The 23,796-nt window shown below is 35.8% G+C and overlaps 1 protein-coding gene across 2 annotated transcripts in view; it reads right to left on the bottom strand.

Moving 5' to 3' along the window:
* The window catches only part of il1rapl1a (interleukin 1 receptor accessory protein-like 1a), a 70,560-nt gene that overhangs the window by 34,370 nt on the left and 12,394 nt on the right, over positions 1 to 23,796 (bottom strand). For both annotated transcript variants that reach the window (XM_052564516.1, XM_052564517.1), the window contains exons 2-3: positions 21,451 to 21,548; positions 2,965 to 3,250 (exon numbers count right to left, since the gene is read on the bottom strand). In XM_052564516.1, coding sequence (XP_052420476.1) covers positions 2,965 to 3,250; positions 21,451 to 21,535 — 371 coding nt within the window. In that variant the 5' untranslated portion in view covers positions 21,536 to 21,548. The remainder of the gene's footprint in view (positions 1 to 2,964; positions 3,251 to 21,450; positions 21,549 to 23,796) is intronic.

The raw sequence follows: 23,796 nt of genomic DNA, 5'->3' as shown, positions 1-23,796 counted from the left end.
GATGTTTTCTTTTTTTTCTTTTTTCTTGCTGCTGTGCCTTTAAGACGTCTGTGAAAGATGTGAAAGTAGAGAATGAAACGTTTTTGCAGTTATTCTGAAAACAGTATATTTTCAAATTATTTATTTAGTTAAAAAACGAGATTTCTAATTATATGATCCTGTTTTTGGTTTGCAATAATGTCAGTCAAAGAAAATAATACAACCGCAAAATGCATATTCACACGCTCTGTAACTCAGAAGCATTGCATGTCAACACACATTTCTCTGCATTGATGAGTGTCTACATTAAAAGTGCATTAGTGTTTGTTTTGTCCAAGGGCTTTGAGTTTAATAGCTGCTGATAAGATTTGTTGAAATTTGACCTTTTCGGTGTAATGACCTCACACCTCCTACCGGGTTACCGTGGTTACAGAGTGCTTGGGGCGGCAACCTGCAATGCCCTTGTCTCTTGTAAAATGCATAAACAAATTTAGCAAAAAACAAAACAAATAACTATAAGCTCTCTTTCGCTCTGCCCTATTAACTTTATACAAAGACTATTTTTACACTCTGTTTTCAGACACCCGCATATGTCAGCACAGTCTCGTTTTATCACCCTATAAACCTAAAAAGAATACTAAAATATCTGCTCTGTTGCTGAAAACTATTGTTTATGGTTTAATCAGCTCAAAGCCAGTCTCGGAGGAAATAGAACAACAACAACAATTCCTATTTCCTGTTCCTAACCGGGTTCTTAATAATCAAACTCTCTAGCTCTGTTTTAAACCTAGTGAGCTACCTACATAGACGGCTTACTTCTTAGACAGCATCCTAACTGAACTGGAATCTCATAAGTGACTGATTTTACAACTACCAGTCATTAATTGGTTCCAGGGGATCAGTGTTTGGGTAGTTAATTTAGGCCTTTATCCACTGCTGATAAATGCAGCAATTTCAACAATATGCTGACGAAAATGGTTGTTTACTCCACTGCCGGCCATTCAAAATGAATTGAGAATACAGTACTGACTAAATCTAATTGCTTTTGCAAATAACATATAAATCATCAGAACTTCATCATATCACACTGACGTGAAACAGTTAAATTGTGAGCTAAATCAAGTCAACATTATTAGCATAAGCTAAAAGTGCAATATTCTTAAAGACTGTTCACAACTATAACGATAAATCTAAAGTTTTGATCGTTGTTCTAATGTTCTAATTGTTCCAAATCATAATTCTGTGAAAATGGGAAAGTCCACACCACCACTATAACAATAATAACACAAAATAACAATATTGGTTGGACCCACTTTCACTTTTTTCATTTTTATTTTTTTGCTAATGAATGATTAAAATATCAGCAATATTATTTATTTAAAGCCTTATTTTATTTAAAACATTCTTCGGTGGAACTTGAAAGACAATATGGGACCCTGGAGCACAAAACCAGTCTTCTGTCGCTGGGGTATATTTTTAGCAATAGCCAAAAAAACAAAACAAAAACATTATATGGGTCAAAATTCATCGAGTTTTCTTTTATGCCAAAAATCATTAGGATATTGAGAAAAGATCATGTTGCATGAAGATATTTTGTAAATTCCCTACAGTAAATATATCAAAACGTAATTTTTGATTAGTAATATGCATTGCTAAGAATTCATCTGGACAAATTTAAAGGTGATTTTCTCAGTATTTAGATTTTTTTAATCATCACTATATATATATATATATATATATATATATATATATATAGAGAGAGAGAGAGAGAGAGAGAGAGAGAGAGAGAGAGAGAGAGAGAGAGAGAGAGAGAATATTATATGAAAATAACCTTATCAAACTAAGTCAACTTTAATATTGACTGAGTAAGGCCATGTCAAAGATTGAAATCATAGTGAAATTAACGGTTGAAATCAAACTTTGATGCTTGTTATCTCATAATTAGATTTTTAGACTTTAGCCTGAATTACACAGACAGGGTCACATATTTTCATAAATTGGACTCCAGAGTTGTTTGAGTCCAATATTTTTCACAATTACTTATTTTGTGTTCCGTGGAAGAAATAAAATCACACTAGTTTAGGAGAACTATCTCTTTAAAGTGTCTTGCGACTCGTCTGCCAACTTGGATGATCATTTTCTCTGATGCATTCTGTTGGGATTGCTTTCTTTGCAAAGGATACATGTGATGCTGCCTTAGAAATAAGGTGTCTTTTAAAACCACCTTCACATTGGAAGCATAGGATTCCTTAAAGTGATTTCTAGCAGGTCTCTGTGTTTTTTTGTGAAAAAAATAATTACTGTACATTTTACTGAATATTTAATTAATAACTACCGAAATATTTTATATGTCCTACAAGAATGCTTGAAATTAAGGCAGTTTAAAGGCATTTAAAATTCACTCTTTTCTGGTTTCTGTCCGTCTGTTTTCAGTACACACACACATTACAACATGCACGCATATACAATAACTGTGACATTCTGTGATGCAAAAGTGAATATGATGAGTAGATTATGTTTTGACCTCAAGTCGGTCGGAACCTGAGCAAATGAGGACCCTGGAGAATTGCCTGACTGTTTAATATGTGTGACAGTGGCCTGCGGCATTATGGGAGAGTGCTGGAGTGTCAGTGTTTGATTGATGGATGACAGAACGTCTCACTGTCCTCTGCCGTCGCTCACTTATTTCACTTCCAGTTTTACTGTCCCTGAGAAGCTTTGGATACAGACACACAACCCTCACACACACACACACACACACACACATAGACATATAGACACTAATACATACATGCTAATTTTCTCAGCATGGCGCTTTTCTTAAAGGCTTTGAAAGACAATCAAAAAACATCAAAGGAAGAAGTTAAGAATGTTCTCCGATCCGGCTAATGTCCGAAAGGCAAAGTGTGTATCTCCCTGTGGATTTGCATATCTAAGCGTATGAGTGTTCACACATACACATGTGCACGTGTCCCTCTCTCTCACCTCAGAACGCAGGAGTACAGACCGGCGTCCTGCAGCTCGGCAGGCCGAAACCAGATGGCGTCTTCCTCTTTGCTCATGCGTACCCCATCAAAGGAGATGGGTTCCTCGAAGTCGCCATGTCCCAACCCAGAACTTCGGTACCACATCAGACTAAGTCCAATGCTCTGTGTCTGGGTGTAGTTGGCTCTGATATAACCATAAAACAGGGCACACTTTATCCTCACCGGCTCTCCGTGTAACACCCGGTATTTCAGATAGTCCACGGACCAATCAGTGCAGCCGTCCACTGCAAAGAGACAGGAGGACAGAGATATTAGTCTCTACATCTTTAGAAATTTGCAAAGGTTCCTTATTAATCGACCATTTGGCCATCCTATAAAACATTAAATAAACTTAAAATAAAAAAGATAAAGACAGAATTGTCTTTTTCAGGCGCAATATATCTTTAAGTTACATTATTTTTCAATTATTAAATCCATAAACACACATCAGCCCTGTAGATTAAAAAAAAAAAAAAAAACTCATTATTTTTGGCAGATAAAGCTTTAGATACAAACAGGCACATATGCCACTGTGACAAAAGACAAATTTTGAGCTATTAAAAGGCAGATTTTTTCCTGTCAGAAAATCTCATAATTATTGAGATGTTAAGTCAACATGAGTCAGAGTTCATTTTAAAGCTTGGTTGCTATAGAGAAGTTAACCCGTGCAACTAATTATACAGTACGCTAACTAATTATGTTTCATTGTTGTAATTAACTGCTGTGTTTTATAATGTTTGCATATGCAAGTACGTGTGTGTGTTGGGGGATCGCTGTGCGCATGTGTGTGTGTACTCAGGAGATGTCATGAGCTTGTAATAAAAGCAGTTAATTGCTTTTTGAAACTCTGGAGATGAAGAATATAGAGCTATTAAAATCTGATAGGACAGTCAAATAATCTACTGTCGCCCTTCATAACCAAGATATAAAAAACGAAAACCTAAATAGGCCATATTTTACATAATGCGATTTTGCAAAGTGCCCCCAACAAAACCAGCATTATATTTATGTTTATTACATCATTTGATATACTGAGGTACTGGTGGCCTCAAACAGTGATGACTGATGGGACTCTGTGTACAAAGCCAAAAATGAAAAGCCCAAATTGTGACAAATACTAATGCTATAGCAATTCAGAAGTAATACAATTTTATATATTGTATTTATTTATATATTGAGTGCATGAGTATTAAATATTTCAAACAGTATATTGTTTTTCAGATTAATTAAAAATTAAACGTAAAAAACATGCAGGGGAATCGCCAAACTATAAAACAGAAGCGTATACCTTGCCTTAAAAGTGCAGTTGCCTCACCAGACCAGATCCTTAAATATAGCTTTTATTAGTGCAACTCATTATGTCTCATGTTGTGTTATTTAAATGCATTATATTTTAGCCACTGTAAATTTGAAACATTCCAAGTAAGTAAATACACATTTGTTATGCTTTTCTTTAAGGATAGTCATGTTGACCTTGAGGAACTGGAACCACATTCTTCCTTAAAACAGGTTCTCTTTTAAAATAAAAAAATGTGTAATCCCACGTAGGCTATCTGTAATCAGATGCACATTTAAACCTGGAATATAATCTAATTATGTCACTTACAGTTTCACAAACACATACTCCTTTCTGAATTAAAATCCACTATCAAAATAATACATTTTATTATTCCAGCTGCTGTGAGAAAAGGCTATAAACAATCCGCCTCCTGCAGGATCCTCACATCAGATATAGCCTACTGGCCGAGACAACTTTTTAAATTTATATTAAAATCTTACTGCTGTGAATCAGGCTAAGGCAAGGAAATAGTTTTGAACTCTGGCTGGTTATGTACTTGATACATTTTTTTAAATTAAATATATAGATATTTATTAGCCTAATAAATTCAGTATTATGAAAATTTTAAAAATATAATGCTCTTACAATGCAAAAAATATTAATAGTCTGTAAAATAGGCTTAATTTTATGCCCTTTCTTTTTAATACGAACAGGATATTTTCAGTTTTCATGACAACCATGTAACAAAAGCTTTTCTGTGTTGACGTGCATCACAGGCTCTTCAAAACACACTCTTTTTACTTGTGAGAGCATTAAAAACACAATGGCATATTATACAGCCTTACATCCCATAAATTACGCTTCTATTCCAGAAAAGCAAAGCTCTTGTCATTGAGCACAGTCCTCTGTGTTTCTGGTTGACTGCATTGCCCTTGACCAAATTCACAAATGGCTAAATCCGTCTCTGTAATAACTTCCCAATTGTGTTCAAATTAAGTGAAACCCATTACAGAACATTTTCTCTCTGATGCGGGGGACAGAACATCCACTCATTATTTCATTTCTCGTCGATGCTAAAAGGTATGGAAATAAACAGCATAAACTGTGCGGAAATGCTTAGTGACATACTGCTCATATACAATCTGCGCCCCTCAAGACGTTTTTGTTCATGCCAAACCCAGGCGCTCGTCACTTATGAAAATGCTGAGGCAATAGATGGCAGTTTGCTGAATCTTTTAAATGAATACTACAGCGAATAAAAATTATTCGATGACATGCGCATTCTGCCAAATCAATTACATTTAATATGACAATTACATCACTCTTCTCTCCCATTCCACTCTCCTTCTTTCTCCATCTCTCACTGTTTTCTTTCTGTTTTGTCTTACATCTGTCTTGCATCAGTATGCTGTAACTGCACGGTGTGAAATTACTCTACTAAACCCTGTTAACCTCTTCAGGTGTCATCATACCCTGCTCTCCATTAGGCCCTGTTCTGCCGCTGTCCGTGGTGCTGAAGTCCAGCTGTTTCATTTTATTTTCATGTTCTACTGAGATCAACTTTACTTTTTTATATTTGTGGTCACAGAGATTTGAATGTTTGCATAAAATCTAAAAATAATTTTTGATATTAACATCATATTTTTACTCGAAATTAGTTAAATTAGTTAATCAGATCTTAATCAAATCCCAACAGAAACATATTACTGAAGCTTAATCTCTCTGTTCTATCACAATGCAATTTAGAAAAGGGCCTATACATTTTCGTAACATTGTTTCGGTTTATGGTCAGTACTTCCCCACAAAAACTACTGCAATTGGTTTGTTTGTAATCTAATCATGGCAAAAATGCATGTATTTCTTTTATATAATTCTTAATTTTGTTTTCTTATTATATATATTCCTATTATATGTAGTTCCACACTAACATATATACTGTTTTGTACACTAAACGATACACAGCATAGGTACAGTGTCTACACCAATCATAGAATCTAATCAAGCATCATGAAACTAGGAATCCTTGAATTGATCCAGTTTGATATTTATAATGTTGCAAAAACATTTCTGTGTAAAATAAACACTGTTCTTTTGAACTTTCTATTCCTCAAATGAACCTAGAAAAAAATGTATCAAAATTTCCATAACAATAATAAGCAGTTTTCAACATTCAGAATAATACAATTCTAAAATAAAATAAAAGCATGAAATCAGCATATTATAATGATTTATGAAAGATCATGTGACACAAAAGACTGGAGTAATGGCTTTTTTCTACTTGTAACAGTTATTTTAATAAACTAACAAAACAAATAAATAACCAAGCAAGCTAGCTAGTGGGCCATAAAAAGTGGGCAATGCAACCCGACTAAATACAAACTTGCTTAAATAAGTATTTGACTTTTGGTTAACAATAATACATGCAGCATATGTGATGTGAGAAGAAAATTTTGGAAAAATGACAAGAAACACTTCTTTGAAGTACCGTGCACTGATGAATTGTTCACAATAAGACTAGGAACTTGCATTTAAAAAGTAAACAGGCTCCATCTTTATTTCATGTTGAATTAAAGTGTTTTTTCCCCCAAGCCATTAAAATATTATTATAGTATATTTTTCATGGCTGTGAGGTCCCTTAGACTCCAAACAGAACAAGAGGTTTAAATCTAAAAGGGTCTTTGAGTCGCATCACACTAATAACACAGTCAAAATGAATGAGGCAATTACATGGTCATATTAAACCTGAATGCACTGACCCAATAAACTAGGAGGTATGTGCCTATATACTACAGGCCCATGGCTCTCAAATGTACACATGCAAACATACAGTTAGCTTTGGTTGGCTGCACATTATGCAATGATTTTCAGATGTACGAGGGCTTAGATATGTAGAGACAAGCTTCCACTCTAATATCAGGTGTGCTTTAAACGGCTCCCCACTGCTATAGGAAACTCTGACCTTTTTATGTAAGCAAAAGGGGGAAAGCAAGAGAAGGAAGTTAAGAGATGTTTCATCTGTATCTCCAGCTAAGAACGCTGTATTTCTTTGCCCGAGCGATGCTAACAAGCCAAGCTTCCCTGAGGCACTCTGGGTAACAGATAAAAGAAACGAAATGGAATCAAACTGGAATCAACTGCATTGTTTTCTCCCTTCCACCCTTTCTCTCTCTTGGAACGCTCGGATCACTCGCGTACCTAAAGCCTGCTTCTTTCCCCCAAAGCCTCTTTCTCCTACATTCACTTCACAAATGTATCCCATCATGCTCGGTTCCTCTGCATGTACATGCTTTTCTCTCCCCTCTCCCTCTGCATTTCCCATTCTCTTTTCATCCTCTCATCTACCCCCACCCCATCTATCTATCTTGTTTTTCACTGCTAAATGAACGATAACGAGGTCGGTTGTCTCTGGGGTGAGGTCCCTTATGTAAGCCCATAAAACATTCACATGTTCTCAATCCTGTGCAACCTACTGCACTAAAATAGTCAGAGAAAAACAGGAGCTCGAGAAAATGAACGAGAAGTTGATTGAACACTCCCTCTCTTTCTCTCTCTGCACTCCCCTTCCTTCCCATTGTGTAAGATAAAACAACCAGCTTGCAAATCATTAAGATTTTGGATGCATTTCATGCAAATTACATCTGAATCCCTCCACGCACACACACACAATCCTATCTCAGGTCTCTGTAGCGGTGCACTTTCATCTCTCTCAAGCTCCGTGTGACAGGGCTGCTTTCACATTGCAGCTGAATGTGGCCCAAAAATGATTTCTCCTCTCGCATGTGACACAGATCTGTGTTTCGTTTTTTCGAAGAGAGTGTAAACAAAAATCTGAAGATTACATTTTTAATCCTGATCTGGGCTACTATCATATAGGAGAATAATCTGTAATACATTCACATTCACATTCACACACACACACACACACACACACACACACACACACACACACACACACACACACACACACAATGGTTTTCTATTTTAGTGTATTTTAAAATATTTATTCCTCTGATGCACAGTTACATTTTCATCAGCCATTTCTCAAGTCTGCAGTGTAATATGATACTTCGGACATCATTCTAATATGCCAATTTATTTTTAATGTTGAAAACAGCTGCTGCTTAATGTTATTTTAATTTTTTTTGAACCTAAGATACTTTTTTCAGGATTCAGTAAAAAAAAAGAAAAAAAAAGAACAGCAGTTTCAAAACAGAAATCTGTTCACAAACTTTTTAATGGTAGAGAATATATGCGTGTGTGTATATACAGTACATGTATATATATTGCTGCATATTTTTGATCAAATAAATGCAGCCTTGGTGAGCATAAGAGACTTAAGGCCTACGTATTACAAACTTTTGACTGCTAGTGCACATATATTATTATTATTACTATTATTTTAACAATAAAATTTAGTCATAATAATTTAAATGACTAAAGGATATTGCTTGCAGGAGCATTTCCAATTGTTTGCACAATAAAATGCCCTCTAGATTGATGTCTCCTTTCTCTAATACCACCTGTCACCAACTAGCTATAGCAATAGTAAACCATGGTTTTGCAAGGCTGTGATGTACTACTAAAAAGCAGTTGGCTATTTGAAAAAGCATAAGCCTTTCGATTTGTTCTGCCCCAGCTAGCCATTTCAACAGGAAATATGTCAAAACAAGAAAGAAAATTATGTTTCTTAAACCATTTCATGCAGTCTCTAATGGCAGTAAAAGTAAAGCGCTGCTTTGAAACCGTGAAAACATTTTAGAGAGCTTGAATCATGCTCTGGTCTTGAGACAGATATTCGATTTTTAGTCCAGTTGAGGCTTTGTTCCTCTGAAGGGTCATTAGTAAAAATAAGCCATTTGTGATGAAGAATTTTCACATTAAAATGCTTGGTTTATTAAAGTGAAACTGAATACAAATAGATTAGTGTTCCCTCACTGTGTGCTTACTATAAGAGGTTTTTATTTGTTCGTGTGTGTCCCCTAAGTAAGGTACTAATGATCGCTTGACAGTTTAAGACGCCAACTGTCTTGAGCAATCCCATGTCTGTGTGCACGCAAATATGAGTCAATCACCCAAACTTCAATGAGTTTAAAGCTTGTAGCTGCAGCAAAAAGGTTGTTTGGCTTCTTTCTGTGAGAGATGTGTTGAGCAGAAAGACTGAGAGGCTGCGTGCTTAGTGATCCGACCACCGGGGAGTGTCACTGGCCAAGATTACTGCTAATCCACCATGATCCAACGCCTCGACACACACACCAACAATAACCTCTCCATGCATACACACCAACAACAATCACCTCGCTCTGCACACGATCCTTGAACGCTTACACACTGGCAAATATAGAGGTTTTCACACATAGGGCATTACAACATGTGCAACCATACAACATGGAAGTCTACAGTGCAAGGCACTTCACAGGAAGAAAACCTTAGAAAAGCAGTAAAGAACAGCACAGTAATTAAACATTACACAAGTTAACATACATCCAATGATACAATAAAGAGGCTGTTTTAATATATATAGAAAAATCACAAGCAGTATATAACCACAAATTCATACTCTAAAACATGGCGAAAAGACAAAATCCCAAACAAACTCTAGATGGTGCGTGCCGATAGTTATCTGACATAATGACATCATTATTCACATGGCTCAGCTGATTGGTCTCTTTTGCATCAGCAGCCAATGAGCTTGCTGTTCAACATTCAAATACTCAGCTTGTGCTTGCTGTAACAGTTGCAATGCGGTTCAGAAACCCTCCACTTCCCCAGCTCCGCCTGTATAGATCTGCTATAGAGTGAGTTTATGTATGTTATACGTGCAGCAGCAGTATTTCCTCCATGTTCACAGCAGCATGTCTGTGAATATATTGGAAGTAGCAAGTCTCAGCACTTGCTCTGCCGCAGCAGAAGCGTAGCAGATCTATTCTGCCAAGTCCAAACACATTAACATTTCCATATATATTACCATGCTAAACTCTCAGAGGTTTGTCAATACAGGATCTATTTTAATGCAAAAATAACAAACATTATGGTACAGAAATACAAAAACAAAACAAAAACACATCTGATCTGAGTCACTTTCATGTGAATCAGTTTGCATATTCTTAGATTTACATACATGTACACACAGATATAATTATAAATTAAAGTAATATTAATTTATTATATGATTCAACTAAAAATGTAATGATTCATATTAAAATATATCTAATATTTTAAGAATTATGAACACACACTAAGAAATATAAACACACATCTAAAGACACACCTATATTCAGAATAATATTGCTTCATATTAAAATTATAGTAATATGTTGGTCTGAAAATACAATAATAACGAACATTATACTATGGAAAAAATAATAAAACCACTTAAACATTTACAATCTGATTGTAAAACCTTTTCAAATCAATTTCTTCATAGAACTGCATTGTAACTGCATAACTGCAGTTTTTTTGTTTTTTTTTGTTTTGAGAACGAAGAGAGACGAGTCTAAATTAATTTCTGTGGTATCCAACTGCATCTCACAGATTCTGTCAATAGCGTTTAACTTCCATTGAATCTGTAAAATTCCCTTTGCCTTTTATCAAAAAAATGAACTGCTGACATTTAAATTAATTAAATCCTGATGGCATACAGTATGTACAGTCCAAACATCTTGTACTGATGTCAATTCAAACTGCAGTTATAGGGCTGACCTGTGCATACGTTCATGTGTCCGAAGGAGAGTGAGAGATTTTAAAGGAAGGGGAGGATTTGACTTGTGTGTAATTCAATGCAGTATCGATCATGCTACAGGACTGTCAGGTCAAGGAATTCCGCCTCCACACACACCACAAACACACAACATACAAACAAGCATACGGGCCTCTAGTGAGATGTGTTTAGTTTAATGTTTTAAATGCAGCCCAGATGCTCTCAGCATAAAGGAAGGATATTAAATAAATAAAAGGGAAAGAGGATGAATAATCCTGTTAAAGATCAAACAACTCCCTCTCCTTCTCTCCCCTCTACAGTCCTCATGGGAAATATAATGCACACACACAAATGAAAGTGCATATAGAACCAAATGACAGTGGTATTCCCAGGCCACAACAGTACATGACTGGCTTTACCTGTGAGGAAGGATTAAAGAGGGAAGAGGACAACAAATGTGAAGAAAAAAACATTTTGATGTTACCGTTACTGATCATGCTCAATTGCTTTCAATGTCTAAAGCCAAATCACTATTAATATAACTTAGGGCTCTGTACTAGACAAAGTATTAAATCTTGGCACGTAACTCATTCTGAACCATTTGCGCTGTGGTCATAAATTTAGCTGATTATTGAGTAGAGGTGTGTTATTACCTAATATATTTTCTAAGCAACTAAACTTGATAATTATAAATAAACATGAAAAAAAAAAATAAAATACTATAGACCAGAATATTTTAGAGACCTTAGTGACTAAATAGTGATGACCTGTCAAATGCTCACAAAATGAATGAAGAGTTTAGTTACTATTATTGCTTTTATTAATTTACAATTTTAAATGAAATGCTTTAAAAATAAAATTATAGCAGTAGATAAGGAGAGATAATCATACTTGATAATCGTGCAATCTTCTCTTTGTGTACTTGTTTCTTAAATTTGAGGGAATCACTCATCTTCAGGGGAGCTCTTTGTGTGTGTGTGTGTGTGTGTGTCTGTGTGTGTGTGTGTGAGTGTCTGGTTGGGTGGATGGATGGAGGTGGAGAATTAGTTTAAGTGGGTTTCTGTTGCTTAGATAAGAACCTTGTTAAAATGCTTCACTACAGAGTTTCCATAACTACAGACACATTTCCAAGCAGCGAGGTCAGGATTAACATCAGATTGGTGTTTCTTTCCCTAGAATATTTTTGTTTGTGTAACATACAATTTAGGTTAATTTAATGATGTTAAATAATTTTATTTAAATAATTCATATTATTATGAATTAATTACATTTTAATCTAATAAATAATTTTTACTTGATTATATAAAATGAAAGCATACTTTACACAGGAATAATTTTTATGTATCCCATGTTTTACAAAAAAACCAAGAGCATATTGGACATTCTGCTGAGTTCCTTGTGTCCCACAAAACAACAACAACTAAAAATACAGGTTAGGAATGACATTAACAATTAATTTTATTTCTTCTGAGAACTATTTCTTAACAAAACAGAATTTGCACAAATCTATTTGAAATGTCAGAATCACAGGCTAACAAAAATGTAGAGAGATGGACATACAAGACATATGACAAGTTTTTTTTTTTCATAATAGTTAAGAACAAGAACAATCATGGGACTGCACTGAACAGATCTCCATCACTGTCACATGGGATGAATATTTGTTATGAAATTTGTTTTCCTCTGCAGCCATCAACCTTGAATTTACATAATTGCATAATTCAACATCTAACAGAAAAGGAAGAAAGAGAAAGCACAGGTCTGGTTTTAAGCTCTGTTTTCCTCATTAATTCACCCTTAAATTGGCCCTAACTAGGTCTGAATAAATATTCGTCCTCCGAAGATATTCTGTAATCAATTATGAAATATGCTAATGGACTGCTGTTGGCCTTGAGTTATCATGTTACTGTCACTAATTGTAGGTCACCTCATCCCTCGAGGTCTCCTAACATTCACTCTCTGTCTTTGTCACTCTTACTCACTCCTCCCGTCCCTCTCGCTCTCTTTCAACCAGAAGGCAGTGCTGATATTATGATGTGATGTGATATTACCGTGGAATGCCCGACCACTGGAGTCAATTACAGTAATATTACATTAACCATTGTATCTCATTTAATTCAAATGTTCTGCTTTAACAAAGAGCCATTTAAGGATATAGAGTATATCTCGAGCTTACTTAAACTGGAACATCTTAATAAGACTTGGCGAAGGCCTCTGATCAAACGCAGTAAAGTATCATCTTGCCACAGGTGGGCTAGCGACAGACTCAAGCCACATTCTGGAAGCTCTTATGCACAATGAACAGAAACCTGAAATGCATCTAAAGCCAATTTGAAGTGTTGCAGTTAAAACATAAAGCAAGCACTTCTGAACACTAGAGACTAAAACTGGCTTTTCAGCCATAATTATGATCAATTCACTGCATTCAGAAATAAATACAATAGTCTGGATGGAAAAACCAAGTCCTGTTTCCCATTAAACGAGAGAACGAGAGTTTCAAAGATGAAACAGTTATTTGTAATTGAGAGATACGGTATGCAATCATGCTCGGAGGAATCGAAAATTCATTTTGACAATCTCGATTGGCTCTTTCGACGCACCCACGCATTAACGGCCATTCTTTTAAGAGGAAACTCAAATGCTGGTTTCTAATTTTCCATTCCCCGCTTGAATTTGAGCTGGTAATTTCTCTCTCTGATATTGAGGGCAAATGCTAGTCGGTATTTAGTGCAACAGTAAATGGCTGTTTGCTTTAGACACTGAGAGCAACTGCACCCCAGTAAAACTGTCATGTTGACTTTGAGTTACCACTGCTCTCTCAGACACTTTGTGTCTTAGTGTGTGTGTCTTTGTGTGTGTGTGTTTGCGCTGGCTTGACGCCATGCAAATCCAATCACCCAGACCCATAAAGTGTGCATTTCCATTTCCTACTGCTCTCTGTAGAGATAGAAAGAGAGAGAGCGAGAGGAAGAGGTGGAACGGGGCTCCTTTACTTCTCCGTGCTTTATGGTTATAGCTGTTTTGAGTAGGTATATTCATATAAACTCATTATGCACCCCATATTTCTAAGATGATGTGTTTTGGGCCAAACAAGTGATTTTAATCTCCCACAATGCACTGCGGCTCTTATTTACTGTTCCCATGGAGTCTCTCGGATCAGCGATTGCAAAAATCACTTTGTCCACCACTAATTTGTCTTAGTCACAACGCATCGAGCAAACTGAGGACATTTCCATGACGACATCCCATGCCGAGCGAGCGTCTTCCTCCCCGCCCCTCGTTTTGACCTTTCCTCGACCGTGCGCTGACCTTTCTGAGTTTCCGCCAACCTCAAGCATGCCTCTGTTGGACAATAGTGCGACTGTTCGTCCCTGATCTTTTCCCATACCTCTCATCCGCTCACCTCCGCTTCTGGCTTGCCATGGTGACGGAGGTCGAGCAGGTTCGCCAGGCGAGCAGGTGGCCTGTTAACCAATGGGAGAGAGCGATTTTCTCACAGCGTTGAGGGGAATAATGGTAAAATTCCTTTAGTTGACTAAGATGGAGAAAAGAGGGATTGAAGTCTTTTCTGTCATTGAAGGCTTTTCATTGGTTGCATAAAGAGAGAGGGTCAGTGGGTCACAGTAACATGACAGCGAGAGAAAAGACAAAGACCTGAGAGAGAGAACTGAAACAAACATGGGAATAAAGAGAGAAAATCCTGAGGCCAGAGCATGGGCTAATCCATCATTAGCATTTAAAAAACAGACATAGATTGAGAGAGAGCGAGGGAACTATAGTGTGCTTAATGAGACAGGATGAACTGACACTTTAAGCGGGTGTGCGTTTGTGTTTTCTTGTGCATGTCGAAGTTGTGTTGGTTTGTTTTAATTGGAGTTTCTGTCATTTATAAAGTCAAACTTTCACGTTCACTGCATAAGCACACATATTTCCATCATTGGATATTCAGATACAAACATCTCTAGCTCACACATGCTGTATCACCCCTTAACTATTAAAGTTTCCCTCATTAAAATGTTTCGTATGCAAAGAAAAAGTGCTTTTGACATATACTTCTTGCATATCAAGTCATATCAGTAGCAGTTTTATTCTACTTGAAACGGGTCGCCTCATGGGGCTGTCATAATGAGATCACATGACTGCTGAATTCTACAATATTCATCTAGGTAATCTCCATAATACTGGACATTTTTCATTGCTGAAAAAATACATGAAGGCTGATTTTGAATGCATTTACCCACTCGCATTAATACCTGACAACATTGGCTTTTTGCGTTATGCTGCATCCGCACCACTAGGTGTCAATATAAAAAGTGCAACATAGAAGATGCATCAAAATCATGAAAATTATCTTTTGGTTGCATTCAAGTCATGTTGTAAAGATTGTATTAACAAGTTGAATGCATATGTATTGTCACCACAATGTTGTAATTGCAAGTGGGAAATTGTGGATTTTCTTTGAGCCTTGAGATTCTGAATTTATGAAAACATGGTGAATGCAGTGGATACAGCTGTAGTTGACAGTAAATTTGTGGAAATGTTTGACATCACTAATTTTTTCATTGACATAAAATATATAAACAATATATATATAAATATTTTAAAATTAGCTTAATTGTATAAAAAAATACAATAATATTTACAATGAAATGTAAGGCATAATGATTCTGCTTACATCAACATCACAAAAACATAAATTTTTTTTTAATAAAAGTACATAAATTAAATAAATTTATGCATTTAGCAGACACTTTTATCCAAAGCGACTTACAGTACATTCAGGCTATCAATTTTTAATTATCATGTGTTCCCGGGGAATCGAACCCCCAACCTTGCATTTGATAAAGCAAATGCTCTACCAGTTGAGCTACAGGAACACTAAAACACTATGTACTAGAACACTATGTGCTAAAGTACATCGGCATTTTGCTCCAGCCAAACTGATTTGAAGGCACCTAATATTGTAATTATGATATCCCAACACATAAATAAAAATAATAAAAACTTCCTAAGAGGACTTCAACAAATCATTTAATTTACTTGAATTTCAAGGACAACAAATAATAAGACATTGGTGAGAAGGGGCCTAGTCTAGCCAGATGCTATTTTTATATGACTTAAATCAAAAAGAGGCTGTAAGTGATGCATTTACAGTCTGTACAATTGCTGTTAGTCAATGAAATATGGCTTTTCAAAAATTCTAGTGTACAAAAAAAAAAAAAAGAAAAAAAAAAAAGATTCAGCTGGATTGTGGAAAATTTGACTTCACCTATGAACATATAACCCATTAAATTAACTGCACTTCTAACAGCCTTGGTTTCATTCATGTCAAATTAAACATGTTGTGTACATTGACTAGTCCATTTGCAAGCCATTCTTGTTTTATGAGGTCTTGCCCTTCCTTGAAATCACCAAATGTTCTTTTTACAAGCCTAATACTAATATAATCAGCAAAAATCTTGCACCAATGCACCAATGAATCAGCCTCAAATCATTTGAAATAATTTCTTTAGAAAAGAACGGTCCCTCTTCATCTCTGAGGATGACATTTTTCCTCTCATTTTTCAAATCTCTTTTCACGAATCTGCATTCAAATTTCAGCATATACATAATCCATAATGTAAAAGACAATTAGAGCTTGATATTTCATAACCAATCAGAACATGTCCTTGTTCAATTACAGCTATAAAGTCCTTTAAAACACATCAAGAGGAATGCATGCTGTGCTGATGAGATGTGTGTTTGTGTCGCTCAAAGTCACGAACACACACATTGACACACACATACTGATGTCTGGGCCATGCCTTGGGCCTCTGCTGAGATGATCAGATGGAAAGGGAAAGAGTTATTATTTCATTTTCAGCATAGAGAGTGATGTGGATGTGTCTGACATTTAATAGTGTCTTTGAAGCTTTGATTCTGCCGCAATACAGTCAGAAGCGTCACTGAGTTGAACAGTGCAGTGGATATGAACCATCCAATAAAACTCTCTTGCTGGTTTCAACACACTTCTCCATTTCATTAAAGAAATATTACAGGCTACTTTCCATCTTGAAGAACAATGCGTCAGTTGCCACATATAAGAGTTTTGAAAATATGAAGATTGTGTCTTTTCTAAAGCTGTCATAAGAATTCTCTGTGTTACCTGAGTTGTGAAATTGTCTGAATCGGCCTGTTGAGGTGGGACTACTTTTCCAGGTGGACAAACTTCTGGTCATGCATAAGTGATGAAACTTCTGCGAGTGCAGCTCCTAACAGTTGCTTGGAATGGAAAACTAGTGTATTGCATACTACATAATATGTACTGTATACTGCATACTAATCTTTTTAAGTACGTGCAACAGAATGCTGTATGCACCAGTGTCTCATGACATCATTAAGTTGCATGTCAACTTTAACGAGTGGATTAATTAACACTTTTAACAAACCAATGAGTAAAAAAATGTGTGAATCTAGCCAGTGCATTAAAAAAGAGGCAATATTGCATCTCTTTATACATGGAAGGTCAAGTTGAGAAGAATACCAAGCAAAAGTAAACATGCAAAGTAAAAATGTCAGTAATTTGATCCCTTAAAACTCATATTTGATCATCAAAATGACATATTTAGATGTTTAAATGTAAAAATAATTTATTTTATTTCACTTGGTTAACTGAAGTAGCAAATTGTAACCAATGACAAGTGGCAAAATTATCTTCATTCATCATGTGTGTTAGAACCAAAAACTGATTCCAAAGAAAATGAAGCGCAAATCATACAGGGTCATCTGCAAGTCGATGTATAAGATTAGGCGCTGTCAGCCAATTAAAATGTATAATTAATTAATTACCTGATGTTTCATTTAATGAATCTAATTAAATTTGACTGTGAAAATACCAACAAAAGATTATTTAAAGCTAGTTTTATGCTAAATAAAAAAAATGTAAAAAGTAGACATGACAAATTGTAGATTTAGAATGAAATATTTAATTTGATTCAATATAAAATGTATTACACACATCATTTAGGCTACAATGGCCTAACATAAACTATGGAACATAAAAGAAAATTATCTGAGAAACATCTCAGTATTTTTTTTCTTCACACAATAAAAGTCATTGGTAACGAAAACAGCTGTGTTACCAACAGTCTTCTAAGTACCTTCTTTATGTCCCACAAAATAAATGTCTGAAGTGACATGAGGGTGAGTAAATGATGACAGAATCGAGTTTTGCTGTACTGTCCCTTTAATATTTTTTATTTTTATTATTATTGTTATTTTTGTTTTATGGAATGATACTCTAATTATGAAATTAACACTGGGTTCCATTCAGAAGGGCTCTTCTCTGTGCCCTAATCCCTTCAAAGGGTTTACTCTCCGGAGTGAGAGCTTCAAAGTGTCGAAGGGTGTAGGGGACCAAACAACTGTTTCTGAATTTCCTTTCTACATCATCATCATGTGCCCACACGGAGGCACCGTCATCATGCAAAGAATCTGCGCAAAGTATCATGGGAGCCCGAAGTGTCCATCAGTTGTACCCTTCGAAATCCTTCATTCCAAAGGGCCCTCTCTAGTGGCCAGTTTTTGAGCACTTCGGTTTGGAACAACCCTTCAGTATGTCGGCCATGATTGTTTTCATTCCAAAGTGCCCTTTGGAGGGCACTATATCCTGTTTGGAACACACTGTTAATCTGTCAGGAGGTGGTGGTAAATGTCTTCATTCCATTCGTTCTAATGACCAATTCATTCAGGAATGTAGTAAACCACTCTCTTTATGAATGAGATTTTGAATCATTGGTTCACACAATTCTTTCAAAATGCGGATTCATCCTGAAACTAAACACAGCTGTGTTGCTCGGAGATGTGAAACAATTCTGCTAAGGTAATATGTTCTCTGCAAAATTTTCATCACATTTAAACTCATGATATTCAGGACAAAATCAGCACTGTATGAAATCGTATGTCATATATGAGACAAAAACGCATACATGGGCATTTTTGCCCCAATATCTTGAATTTTAGGGCATAACAGCATTTATGGAGTTGTTTCTCTGCATCATATTTTTGTCAACAGTATGAAATGTAAGATGATGTAGAGGTCTGGGGGCAGGGACAGTGCGTTAACTGCGTTAAAATGTTTTATTCACATTATTTTTTCATAATTAATTAATTAAGTTAAAGCGTTAAACTGACAGCCCGAACGGTAATGCATTTTATGTATCGCTCTCTACAACATTTAAAGGAAATTGATATCATTAGCCTTTGCTTGACTACATTATCAAACAGCTAATTTTATATTGCTGAAGTTACACAAATCGTGTTCCCTTTTGACATCCCAGACAGCAAATGATATGAAAAGCCCCACCCTGCAAGTTAACAAGATTGGTTACATGTTCGTGATGGTAGGGAACAAGGGTGCTTTTAAACCACATTTTAAAACATGTCTTTGATACACTGCACTTTTAAGGAAATACTCTGTTTTAAAAACACTGCAATGGTTGGTATAGTCAGTGTATTACTAAATTCCCATTAGTTTTTTTTTTTTTACAGAGTGCATCAAAAATATTATTTTTGGTAATCAACAGTGAGCAACAGACGTTGTCCTAAGAGGAAAGCCAGCATGTACAAATTTGAGTACATCTTTGTACTTGACATTACATCCGACATGCTTTCATCACACAGCGGTCGGTGGCAGTCCTGCACCACTTTAATTTTAGAGTGACTTCAAAAAACCTTTAAAGTACTGTGCCTTCAACACCCCCATGGTCAAAAGTCTCTGTAAGGCTGTGCTTTAAGTGATCTCAAACGTGTGGATTTCAAGTGTCTTTTCAAGGCTGCACTGAGGTGCGTTCCCATAAGATGACAGTGCTTTGAAATATGCTTTTTAAAGTCACCATGAAATCAAAATGGACTCTATTTACTTTCTTAACATTGCACATTCTTAACATTTCTTAACATTAAAAGTTTTATCCAAGCAGAAAATTATATTACTTCTTTAGTGAGCAGTTTAAAATCATGGACATTAACATGAGATATAATTTGTCTTATTAAGGCTGTTTTATTCTACATACGGTGGCCACTATAAGTTGATTATCATTATCATTATCTTGGTAACCCTTTTGTTATCAGATAACCTTTGTTTAAGCAATGAATCAATGGTGGCTGACTGTGAATAGCACACTTCAACAATGGAATCAATAACTAAAACTTATCTATGCCACTATGAGCCAGTTATAATCTAAGGCAACCAGTGCCACATAAACTAGTGCTAGATTCTTAAAATAGCAGTTCTGGATGTCAGCTTGCAGTCGATTTCAAAAGTCTACACCAGGGTTATAACATTCTGATGGGTCAAAAATAAAATAAAAGAATGTCTTTCGGAAACATAATCTTTCATCATCAATTCATCTCTGAATTGACTTTCCTTGTTCCTTGATTTTGGAATGAATTGGATAACCACAAACCAAATAGCATTTAAGAACTGTTTTAGCGCACACTCATGCAGATCTGGTTCTATTCTGGTACATAACAACCACTTTTCACAATCCAATCAAGTGCTTACAGATAAAATCACCTCCCATTCTAAATTTTTTTCTGCTTGAATCCTGTTTCAATGGGAAATATGACTTCTTATGGAAGTATAATGGGTTGCGAATGCCATTTCATGCTGACTTTAAGGCAAGACACTGAAATTGTCCTCAAAAGTCTCCCGCCAGTTTCCATCAGACTGTACATAATAACTGTTTCTTCAGCCAATGCTGAAATAGGGTTTATATTTTTAGATCATTTTCAGTGAACGCCTTGAGTTTCAGTAATTGAGTAACTCTTTTTTTGTGTTCTCATTATGCTACAGGAGAAAACTGAGGTATCAGGAAATACAAATTATGGTCCTGAGGAACATCAAACTGCAGCTTAACTCATAACACCTCCCTGCACCTAATTATCTGGAGTACATGGTGGTCTTGGCTCACATTTTATGCTCTTTTTCCCAATCAGCCATACACACACACACACACACACACACACACACACACACACACACACATTTTCTCGCTCCCTTAAACACCCCCCCCCCCAACACCCACAACCCACACACACACACCCTCCCTCACACACATTAGAGTATCACCTCTGACAGATGGGCTGGCACTGCTCTCTTCCCAACCTGTTCTCTGTTGCAAAATGTATGTGTGTATTTACACGTGTTCACATTTGTGTGTGTGTGTGTGTGCAGTTTGGTGATTATGTACTTGCCTGCTTGTGCGTAAAGGAAAGTACACATACACACTCACTGTCTCAGCACACAAAAATGACCTTCACAATCAATGCTGCATTAAATTAAGCTTTAATATGTACAGTCACATGGCTGGTGGGAGCGGTTTAGCATAGCAGTTTTCATTACGCCGTGAAATAATATTTGATGTCACACTTTAATGCGAAGAGCAAGCCCTCTGTGAGTAATAAGAGAGAGAGAGAGAGATTGGACATACCTGAGCCTCTCTTTGACACCACCTTCAGAGTCAGAGACACAGAGACACCGCAGAGTAGGAACAGCACTGGGTTGAGAGCTGTCATCTTCCTCTCCAGCCTGACGGAGACACAGAAAAAAACCTCACATGTCATACAGGCAACATACAAGCATAAGCTACCCACGTCCAGACCTGCATTTGCTTTTCCGCCAAACACAAGATTTAAAGCTGAAGTGTGTAATTTTGTCGATGTTAAAACCCAGTAGGCTGACTTCGTGGAGTGGGTAAACAAGGTGACGCTGTCAAACACTGCTCTGTTTGTTTAAACGGCCCGACATTTTAACTTCTGACTCTACCAATGGCGTGAATTTGGGGCAGGACTACTTTACTGGAACAATAGAAGAGTGTGTTAAAGAAGTCTGTCTATTTGAAAACATCATTATTATTGCAGTCCCCTACTGGTTTACAGTATATTTTTTTTAAATGACTGGGCAGTTTTTAAAGGGCTAATACTGCAGGAAAACCCCCATAGACTTAAGCAATACTGTAAAGAGATTCACTGGGCTATTTTGATCTGGGCTAGTACGCAACCACCCAGAAAAATAACATGCAAAGGACACTCAGTATACATTACCATCCGCTTGGCAATCTTTAATATGATAGTTTTTAATATAGTATGTAAAATGGATCATTCTGATTCTTGATTCTGATTGGCTGAGCTGCATTAGAAAGACATTGTAAAATATTCTATAAACAAACACCTGTGAGCTCATTACTTCAGTATTACTTCGTTGCTGTGTCTGTGTGTTGTTGGTAGACTTTGCTGAAAAACTTGAAAAAATTGTTATCTGTTACCAGTAAATTAATAATTTTTTTATGGCTTTTATGAGATCTTGCCAGGTATAACAACATCCCTTAGCTGTTCTAAAAATCACTGTAAACCTTGGCCTCTCGAGGCTTGTTGCTTTAAAACAGTATACCTTAGCAACCACATAGCAACATACTAAAAAAAAACACTCAAGAATAGCAGCCACCCACTCACAATTTATTCAGAAATGTACAAATCTAGTTGGTTATAATGGCCACATAGCAACACTCAGAGTAAATGCTGCTCAGAATACCTTAGCTACAACAAAGCAACATTTAACAGTATGATTGAATTGATAATATGATTTCAAAACAATACTATTACCCAGAATACCTTAACAACTGCTCAAAACCCCATGTAAATATGTATTAAGTAAACATGCAAAAGATGTTTATATTGACAAATGACACTACTAGTTATATACTCTTTTGCCTAGCTCTGACATTTGTTATGAAAATGATACAAATTCTACTTTTGTCTAAAATGTCTAACTTTGTTACAGGACCTTGATATTCAACTGGAAATCACCACATTAATGCTACATAATTTGAACAGTATCCAAGTTCATTTAATTTTGATCATTTTCTTGACGAGAACTCTGTTCTCAGATTCTGGCCTCAGATTCTTCACATCATGTGTGAGGAGCTCTGATGGGGATTCTAAAGTAATAATAATAATAATAACAACAATAATCATCATCATCATCATCATTATAATCTGCATTATTAAAATACAACTGCACTGTAAAATAAAAAAATGAATATTTCATGAATATATATATATATATATATATATATATATATATATATATATATATATATATAATGCAATCATATCTAAATATATTATTCAGAGCAATATACAACTTTTCATAATATGGCAAATGGCCCCCAAATATGTATTTATAATAAATTCCGACTCTCCTTATACTCGCTTTATGTACAAAGTTCCAGCAATAATGTGTAAATGATGCAGAATTTAATTTCCCTGGAATTCAGACATTTTTGCTTTTGCTTATATGTATATGTGTGATAGGAAGAGAGATACAATCTTTAAGCATTTCTTTCTTGGTAAAATCATATTAAAGTATGACTTCTTCACATTTTATCTGATTTCTCTGCTTTCCAACGAAGCCACTCAATCACCTGCATTCTGTGTTCATATTTGAAATCTATTTTAATCTCTGTTTGCACAATTCTCCCATCTAAGAGGTTACAGAAGCCTGTTTTCAGAGGGAATCCAAACCATTTCCATTGCAGAATAAGCACACACTGATTGCTTTGTTCTCTCTCCTTGAATGAGTGTTTCTTAAATGTTTGAGTAATGTAGGACACCCACGATTATTAAAAAGAACTCTGGGTGTGTAACATTTTAAGAGAATTAATTAACAAACTCGTTAACAAAGAGGTCAGAAAAAAAGATTTTCAGTAATGATTTAGTGTATCATCTCCCTTTAAAGTGTAAGAACAAATGAAGAGAGCGATCAGATCAGGCCAACT

The sequence above is a fragment of the Carassius gibelio genome, chromosome B9 (assembly GCF_023724105.1).
Source record: "Carassius gibelio isolate Cgi1373 ecotype wild population from Czech Republic chromosome B9, carGib1.2-hapl.c, whole genome shotgun sequence".
Taxonomy (NCBI): domain Eukaryota; kingdom Metazoa; phylum Chordata; class Actinopteri; order Cypriniformes; family Cyprinidae; genus Carassius; species Carassius gibelio.
The sequence above is the reverse complement of the archived record's forward strand: the minus strand, read 5'-3'. Positions and strand labels throughout refer to the sequence as shown.